Genomic DNA, 9,664 nt, shown 5'->3' on the forward strand with positions numbered 1-9,664 from the left:
CGGAGGCCTGGCCGCCGCGGCGGGAGGGTGGGCGTGGCCGCGCGGGCGTGGACCCCTCCCCCTCTTCCCGGGCCGATTGCGAGTCCAGCCACCCTTGGTTGTGCGGTGTTCGATTCCCGCGACAGGTGGTCCAGTCCTCTGGGGAACACCCTGTGACCTCTGGGCATGACGGCGCGGGAAAGGGGTCAGGTTGATGGAGAAATTGCGGTTGGGGAGTTTCCCAGGCTCAATGCAACTGAGCGAGCTGGGGCAGGTAAGAGCCAGCGAACACATCCTCCAGTGACTCCGTGCCAGAAACTCAAGGCTATTTCAGTAAAGCTCTTTGCAGCCAGCTCTCCCTCCCCCCTCCCGTTTTTTCAAGTTTTTCATTTGAACAACTGACCAGTTTATTGCTGGGATTTTAAGCGTGCTCAAGATCTTCCACGGTTCCCTTAAAGATAGGTTCGTGCCCTATATATCCATGCAGTCTGGGCGTTGCACATAATAATCATTGCTTTGCAGAGCTGTGGTCACTCTTCATTTGATCACATCCAAGAGATCGCTTGAACAGAAACACTAGGGAGTCATTCTTCCTTTCCAGTTTATTATTTAGGAATCCGAACTCAAGCTCCAAAACCTTGCGACAAAATTCTTTAAAATTTAAGAGATAGGGGGCTGGAGAGATGGCTCAGTGGTTAAGAGCATTGCCTGCTCTTCCAAAGGTCCTGAGTTCAATTCCCAGCAACCACATGGTGGCTCACAACCATCTGTAATGAGGTCTGGTGCCCTCTTCTGGCCTGCAGACATACACAAGACAGAATATTGTATACATAATAAATAAATAAATAAATAAATAAATAAATAAATAAATACTTAAAAATAAATAAAAAAATAAAATTCAAGAGATAAAATGAAGATCATGAAAAGTGTTTCTCGTTTTAAAAATGCTTTAATGCCCAAGGATTTTTTTAAACTCTAAATGAAACTGATCATTTTATATTAAGAAATGTGTTTGTAATGAAACTGGTCATTTTATATTAAGAAATGTGTTTGTTTCCTTGGCATCACATTTGCCACTCTCTGCTATTTCAGAGTAATTGATGAGTGAGAGCCCGTGTGTTAACATACTATATATAAACACCCGTATTTCAAACTAAATATAGTACCAAGTAATTTAGAATGCAGTATCGGATCTCAAGTGGAAAGCAGTGTACGTGTTTAATGTACAACAGAATTTGCTAGTAGCACAGAATGATTTTGAACTTAATTTTGAACATAAAACTTAGATTTATCATTGTGTTTAGGAGGATGTGGTATTTGAAAAGAAAGGGTGACCAAATAAGACACTGGTGGTGTTCGCCTTAACCCTAGCACTTATAAGGCAGAGGCAGGTGGATCTCTGAGTTCATTGCCAGCCTGGTCTACAGAGTGCGTTCCAGGACAGCCAGCGCTACACAGGAAAGCCCTTTCTTGGAAAAGAGAGGGAGAGAGGGAGAGTCTGACTTTAGCCATTTCTTCCTGTGTTTATTGTTCAGATATATCCCCTTTTCTTAAACTTTTCTGTAAAAGTGACATATTAGAAAGCAATATTGTAATTTGTAGTTACTTTTTCCAACTAAAGTGAAGCAACTTTTGCAAAACAACTTCAGCAAGTTCTGAGAATCTCGTAGCATGGCTTCTGTAGTTAACATGAAGACGAGCACAATTCTAGGTTGCAAATGAATATCCCAAGTGAATAGAAATAATAGCTGTGCTGCTGTTATAAGTGCTATGTTCACTTGGGCTTTTGGGGAGTTTTTTTTTTTTTTTGTCTTTCAAAGTCAAATGTGAGCTGCATGTAGAGCAGCAGGTCCTTACAGTTGTTTAGTAGTATAGATACACTTTGCAGTATATATTTATATTTACTAATATAAAAACCAAGACATGACTCTTTTGTACTTGAAAATATATGATGGTGTCATTTTGGTTTCTTAAGTGAAACTGCCCGTGTTAACCAGGAACTGGAGCACAACTTGTAATTGGAAAGGTAGAAAGAGGATTACATTAAGAATACGCCAATTAAATGTAATGTTTCTTTGGTTCCTGTTGTCATGTTAATGTTACAAGTGATAAGCGATTTTTTTTTTTTTTTTTTTTTTTTTTTTCGAGACAGGGTTTCTCTGTGGCTTTGGAGCCTGTCCTGGAACTAGCTCTGTAGACCAGGCTGGTCTCGAACTCACAGAGATCCGCCTGCCTCTGCCTCCCAAGTGCTGGGATTAAAGGCGTGCGCCACCACCGCCCGGCGATAAGCCATTCTTAAATTTGTATCTTTTAATAGCTTTATTTTCATTTAGGATTTATTACAAGGTTTTCTTATATCACAGATAGAACCCAATATAATTAATACAAAGGCCCATCACATGGTCATTCTATACTGTAAAACAAGGGATTTGGCTTGTTTTTTTTTTTTTTTTAAAAAAGATTGATCTAATTTTATGTATTTAAATGTATTGTCTGTATATGTGTATATATACAGTATAAATGTCATGTGTTCATAGAGGCCAGAAGATGGCACTGCACTCCCTGGAACTGGAGTTTCAGGCAATTGTAAGCCTCTGTGTGGGTGCTGAAAACCAAAGTTAAGTCCTCTGCAAGAACAGCAAGTGTTCTTAACCACTAAGCCATCTCTACAGCCCCCACATCTATTAAAAAGTAAAAGTAATAAAAAGCCTAGGTATCAAAGCTCATTTCTTTTAAATAAAAAGAGGTGTGTGTGTGTGTGTGTGTGTGTGTGTGTGTGTGTGTGTGTGCAGCAGTAGTAGTAGTAGTAGTAGTAGTAGTAGTAGTAGTAGTAGTAGTAGTAGTAGTAGTAGTAGAAGACAGGACACAACCTTAAGTGTTATTCCTTAGGCTCCTCTTCTTTTGAAACAGGATTTCTCAATGGCCTGAAATTTACATAGTGTGCTTGGCAGACTGGCCAGCACCCACCAGACACCAGAGAGTCTCCAGTCTCCTCTCATCACTGGGATTATAAGAGCACAGCACCTAACACTTAACTCCGTGTGTGCATGTGTTTGTGCGCACACGTGTGCGTGTGTTCATGCATAGCATGTGTGTGGAGATCAGAGGGCAACTTTGTGAAGTCAGTTCTCTCTTTCCACCCTCTGTGGTTCCCGGGATTAAACTCAGGTCTCCAGGCTTGAGTGATTCCATCTTGCTGCCCCAGGTTTTGGCTTCTTCAGTGATCTTTACAGAGACCATGCATATTACCCACACCCTACCCATGCAAATGCATCAGATTATTGTTGTTATTTTCATACTGGGCTGCCACCTAACAATTTAATTTGACTCTGTAAGTAGTATTTTCATTTAAAGATACCTCCTTCCATGACATGTTTTGTTTTGCACTTTTAAAATGCAGGATGAAGACACTGTTTGAGGAGATCAAAGCATCAATTAAAAATAACTATAACCAAGATCGATCATTTTGGAGGCCTGTCCTTCCTTGGGGAGGAGTTTTTACTATCAAGGCTGGCCGCAAAGCAGTATCCTGTACACCCCTCTATGTTGAAATCAGACTGAAAAATACCTGCACCATAGATGGATTCCTGATGTTACTGTATGTCATTCTTAATGAAAATGAAAATTTCCCCAGGGAACTCTCTCTCCATTTTGGCAGGGAGTTTGTAGACTGTTTTCTTTATTTAATGGACACCTACAGTTTTACAACTGTGAAGCTGCTTTGGATTTGGGACAAGATGGAAAAACAGCAATACAAATCTGAAGTTCATAAAGCTTCATTAGTAATCGATTTGTTTGGGAATGAGCATGATAATTTTACAAAAAATCTTGAAAATCTCATGTCTACCATTCAAGAGAGTTACTGTTCTAACTGGCGCTGCCCGACCCGAGTGCAGGAAGATCAGCAGCGCACCATTAGTATAAAGTAAGTGCTCTGTTCCGGCACATTAATTTGTTAGTGAGCTTTGTTTAATTCATGCATCTATGTACAAAACCACCCGATAACTTATTTGGAGCAAGAAAGAAATTACCCAGTTTGCAAAGTAAATCATTCTTGGTCCAAGTTTATGACAAAGTTTGAACCTCTTAAAGGTTAAAACTTCAGTGTTTTGGGGTGTTTTATCTTTTGAATGGTCCTCTGTCAGGAAGGCTAGTTCTATATAAACAAGAAAACTAAAAATACTCTTTGGTGGCAAGGCCAGAGGATATTTATAGGCAGAAACTCCAAATTTGGCTTCTCTGGAGAAGATGAGACTAAGAATCTTTGCCATTAAGTGGGGATGGTGCTGGGGCAGCTGAGCGATTTTGACTTTCAGAGATTCACAGACCTCCAAGATGCTGAATGATGGTGGGAAAGCCAAGCTGGGAAGGCCTGGTGGAAGGACAGCAAACAGTAAAGTCTCAGGGAACCAGTAGGGAAGAGGATTGAGGCTACAAGCCTGAGACACTTGCAGAGGTGAATTTGGCCAGTCATGAAAAACGGCGTAACAGGTTGGAAATGTACACTGTACATGTGCATTTGCCTTCTCCTTGTGTTGCTGACAAGATGCAGCTGGGTTGAAACCCACCAAGGGAAGTTTTTTTTTTTTCTGTCAGCATGGACTGAAGTGCTTCATAAATTTAGGTTTTTTAATTACCATCTTGTCAATCTGTAAATGTTTTATAACTATAATTCTCTGTTAATACTGTTTTGTATTTCTTTTTCATTATAGAACTGTGGAACTTTTTTAGGCTTATGTTTTTTGTTTGTTTTGGTTTTTCAAGACAGGGTTTTTCTGTAGCTTCGGAGCCTGTCCTATAACTAGCTCTTATAGACCAGGCTGGCTTCAAACTCACCAATCTCTGCCTCCTAAATGCTGGGATTAAAGGTGTGCACCACCACCGCCTGCCTGGCTAAGCTTAAGTTTTATAATCTTATATTTAAAGCAGACTCTGAAGTTGGCAGAGCAAGCATTTCTAACAGATGAGACAACAAAGTTTACAAGTCACAATTGTTAGTGGGTTTACTCTTCTAATCAGCTGCTGTCTGGATTCTGCATCCAACTTTGTACTCCTCAGAACTCAACTGCCAAGACACTTTTTTTTTTTTAAGTTAAAGTAGCAACAACTGTATAGATCAGGATCAGTTTACAGGAAACCTTATCCGTGCAGTATTTCTTGAGTTCAGCTGCTTCTGTAGTGTCTGCCTAAAACACAAGCCTGGTCAGGTATGTATGCTCTTGCATGACTAATGCCGACATGCATTGGGTTGACAAAAGGATCGTTGTGAGCTTGAGTCTAGTCTGGGCTATGGAGTGAATTTCAAACCAGCCTGGGCTAAAGTTAAGATTCTCTCTTAAACAAAACAGCCACAAACCCAAAGATCTCAGAGGTTGTGTGTTTCGTGTCGTTTGTTCTGTTTGTAACGCATCAGCCTGTAAAACGTAGTGGTAGTAGTATTCTGACAGTGTGCTGAACAGCTGAAGCCATTCTTGTTTGCATTCCGCCCCTGTTGTAGTCCTCCCCAAGAAATCCCACATGGAAACCTGATACGACTGGCTGTGGACGAGTTATTCTGTTCCAAGATTGAACTTTGTGAAGAGCGTGGGTGAGTATGTAATGGACATTTGAAAGTACTTCTATTGTGTTATAAAGAAATTTTTTTTTTGGTTTTTTTTCGAAACAGGGTTTCTCTGTGACTTTGGAGCCTGTCCCGGAACTAGCTCTGTAGACCAGGCTGGTCTCGAACTCACAGAGATCCTCCTGCCTCTGCCTCCCAAGTGCTGGGATTAAAGGCGTGCGCCTTAAACTGGTGAGCTCTTTGAAGTTGATACACTTCTAAAACAAGAATACATAAACATTTATGTAACCTGTTTTTCAGTGTTCCTAGTCTAGTTTAGTATGTCATCATATATTATGTTTGTTACCAGATATAAATATACAATATAGTACTATTGCCCATTGATGAATACAAAGTAAACACCTGTTCTTTTTTTCCTCATTGCTGAGTAGGCACAATAAAACCTTGGTTAACCGGAACCTGGCTAATCAGGGCACTCAATTAAATGGACTTTTTGCTGCAATCCTTATTTAGGAGAAAGGTAAATAAAAACCAAAAAATTTAATACAGTTTAAAAAAAATTCAAAGAGGCATAAATATTTATCCCAATCATTTAGCAATTTCTATGTCCATATTATTTTATGCATTAGGAGTTAATATTTAGAAGAATGGTCTTATAAACCATCATAAAGTAATGAAAGATAAAAAATACATAAATTATTTTTAAGATCAAATAAAAAAATTAAAATTGCATACTTTAGCAATGAGTAGAGAAACAAATGATTTTCTGGTTAACTTACTATAGTTAATTATGTTTGCCAGCCAGAAGACTATGTCCTGAACATTCCGGTTAATCGAGATTTTACTGTAAAGTTATATTTTGATTAGTACTTACTAATACTAAAAAAAGAGAATCCATGTCAATAGAAGATCCTAAACCTAAAAAGGAGGCAGGTTTTTCCCTTAGTCATTGAAACCACCTTGAAGAGAAAACTTTATGGATAAGTAAAAACTATTACAATGGTTCAACAGATTTATACTTTTATAACTCTTAATATAAACAATTGACTTTTTAAAGAGTTTTTAAAGCATCACTTCTAGTATAACAAATTGACTCTGAAAACCTCCAGGACTAGGAAAATCAGGTAATAAAATACTCATACCATTACCCATTATAATAGAATAACTATGCTTACCAGGAGATTAAACACAGTTCAGAAGTGTTGAAAAGCTGTTTGTACCATTATGGTAATGTTCATGCCTAATTTTCATTTTAGGTGTGGTGGCTTAAGAGAATTTTCCCAACGAGTTTTCTGCCACGGGGCACCCCCTTTTGTTGTATTAAATATGCAGCATTGGAAACCTGAAGATCTGGCATATGTACCCTATTACTTGGATTTATCTGATCACAAGTAGGTAGTTTTTGTTTGTTTATTTGCTTGTCTTATGAAGATAGAAAAAAACTAGTCCACCATGTTTTTGACTAGCCATTAAGAAGATACTGTCAGCTGAACATGGTGGCACATGCCTGTAACCCAGTACTCTAAACTCTACGACAGGAGGATCCTGTGAATTGGAGGCTGACCTCTTGCATAGAGGGAGTTCTGGACCAGTCAGCTACACACTGAGACCCTGGTTCTGGATTTGACTGGGATCAGAGTCCACTATGAGAAAGTCAGTTACTAGCAGCATGCATAATGACTAGAGCCTTGACTATAGAGCAGGCCTGTTTCCACACCTAGTCCCGCCTTTACCAGGTCTGTAACATTTATCAGTTGTCTTATTGATAAAGCGGAAATGATAGTATGTACCTGTAAAAGCAAACAATTTTTTAAAAAAACTTGAAGGACTGTTTGCCATAAAAATTAAATCTGATCTTTTTTGATACATTGTCATATAATTTGCAGATATTTGCTGGAAGGTGCCACTTTATTTAACAAAGAGGAACATCATTATTCTGCAGCTTTCCAGATTGATGGACATTGGATGCACTATGATGGCCTCAGAAATGTGAATTTAATTTTGTTAAATAAACCCCCAGAGTTTCTCCTCTTGTCATCATTGGTTTATATTCGAGCAACAGAGAAATAAATATAGACTGATGCTGAATTAAATTGTTTTCCCGCCTGCCCATGCTCCCTAGGTGAAGGGCTCTTGTTCTGTATATACTTGGTATCCAAGGAAACAGTTCAACTATACTAGTTTCAGAGATGTATTTTTCATTGTTTTGCCCCAGGTAAATGTTTTATATGGAAGATCTATGCAAAATGTATTTTTAAGTATTTTCTGGGTAATTTTTATATAAGCATATGTTATGTTCAAATAAAATATATCTTGTGGCCTTTGTAATTTTTATTTATATATACCTCAACAGTTTTTACAGTTCTAACCTTAAATCCAAGAAAACACTTTTCCTTTTTAGATATCTGGGTAAATCCGAGGGTAAAAGTCAGAGTTCTGTTTATCTGGCTGTATTCCTTTGCCTTACCTCCAAAGTGCACTATTGGATTTAATAGGATTTGAATGTATGGCTTATGGATGGCTTATTTTACCTATTGCTTAGTTTGTTTTACCTTTGCTAATTTCCTTGTGGTAATTTAAAAACACATATGAAAACGTTTTGTAGATGTAAGTTGCTGAAGTGTGCGTCTACCAGCGCATTTCAAGCACTAAGTTAGCCTCTGACTTAAGTTAATGTGAGCATTACAGATACATAACAATCCTAAATGTCTTATCGTTAAATGTAATGAAAATTACACTAAGTTATTTTGCAGACAAGGCAACTATAAAGAACATTAGGCTGGATATTAGTGGCTATAACTGGATATTAGTGTTGGACTAACAAAGAAATGTGTTTATGTACTTAGGAGGAAATGTTCAGTTTTTATTATCACAGAGGAAAAAATATTTTAAAAAAATTAAAGTAACATCTGGTTCCTGATCATTCCATCAGGAGGCTTGGGTTTGTGTAATGCCACGGATGCAAATTCACAGCCTTTTATAGTCAGCAGAATACATGTTTTGTTATAAGTAACCTAAAGTCACTCATCTTTTTACAGTTTAAAGGGAAGCTATTTTCAAGGAAGAATACTTGACGAACTATCACTAATTTTAGTGTTTACAATAAAATAACATTGTTTTTTATATTGGGGCAGTATATCTGAATACTTTACGTGACAACAGAGTTCACTGCCAAATACCAAACTGCTAAGGTTTCATTATAAATCTTGCATTGCTGTGGTGCCGTCTTGAGATAGTTTCCTGTAAGGATGGTAAATATGGGTGAAATTTTGCTATCACTGTCTCACTTTGAGTAAATATTATGGAAATTGTTTTTTTTTATTGTGGAAATTGTTTTTAATAGAAGAATAAGTGGCATTTTTTAAAAAAATCACCCAGGGTTTATTTAAATAGTTCCCCCAACTACGGTAAATGGGATTTAACTTATAGCAAGCTTTCCTAGTAACGTATTGCATGAGTCAAACTATAAAAAAACACAGATACTAGCATCTGCATACATAAATGGTATGGTTACATTATTAATGACTGAGTTATTCTTAATGCAGATTCTTCAGGGAATTGCACTTTATTTGGGTCATTAGCTTATTGTACAATAACTTACCTACCTCACAGGGCTGTTGTGAGGGTTAAGATGCTAAAAGTTTTTACTACTTTGAACATGCTAATAAAACATATTTCTACCTCTTTTGTGTATAGGCAGTCTTCCAGATTCTCTCTTATGAACTTTTTTACAATTTTTAAAAATTAGGTATTATTATATGAAAGAAAATTAGTAGTAACACTTATCACCAATGTGTGGTGGAATTTAAATGTGGCCTCTGGGCCCTGAGTGGTTGGACTTCAGGAAAAGGTCACTGGCTTTAGAAAAGAAATTACCCACAACTGGCAAACGATGATGTCAAATGAAATCAGCTATAGTATCTATAGGATGTCATGATGGAGAAGGAGGATTCTCTTCTTAAATCCTGTACCCTTTGAGAAATCAAAGAAAGGGGGCCAGAATAAAGGGAATATTTCTTTAATCAACATACCCCAAACTATCACTTAAAGGGGAAGAAGTAATTTTGTAAATCTGACTACACTTGGGAGTGGGTTAGGGTGAGCATCTCTTGCCTTCCAACTTGT

At 37.8% G+C, this 9,664-nt stretch overlaps 1 protein-coding gene across 3 annotated transcripts; it reads left to right on the forward strand.

The window, feature by feature from the left end:
* The first annotated feature begins 40 nt into the window (after positions 1-40).
* C1H14orf28 (chromosome 1 C14orf28 homolog) lies at positions 41-9,247 on the forward strand. Of its 3 annotated transcripts, XM_026782825.1 has the most exons (5): positions 41-253; positions 3,380-3,904; positions 5,477-5,566; positions 6,796-6,930; positions 7,426-9,247. In XM_026782825.1, exons 2-5 carry the CDS (start codon positions 3,381-3,383, stop codon positions 7,607-7,609), a joined length of 933 nt encoding a protein of 310 aa, XP_026638626.1. In that variant the 5' UTR covers positions 41-253; position 3,380; the 3' UTR covers positions 7,610-9,247. The 3 variants fall into 3 exon arrangements, with proteins under 3 accessions (XP_026638626.1, XP_005343175.2, XP_026638627.1); XM_005343118.2 differs by lacking the exon at positions 41-253 and having other exon boundaries at positions 3,138-3,904; XM_026782826.1 differs by lacking the exon at positions 41-253 and having other exon boundaries at positions 3,138-3,904; positions 7,078-7,504.
* The last annotated feature ends 417 nt before the right edge of the window (positions 9,248-9,664 follow it).

The sequence above is a fragment of the Microtus ochrogaster genome, chromosome 1, assembly GCF_000317375.1.
Source record: "Microtus ochrogaster isolate Prairie Vole_2 chromosome 1, MicOch1.0, whole genome shotgun sequence".
Lineage (NCBI taxonomy): Eukaryota > Metazoa > Chordata > Mammalia > Rodentia > Cricetidae > Microtus > Microtus ochrogaster.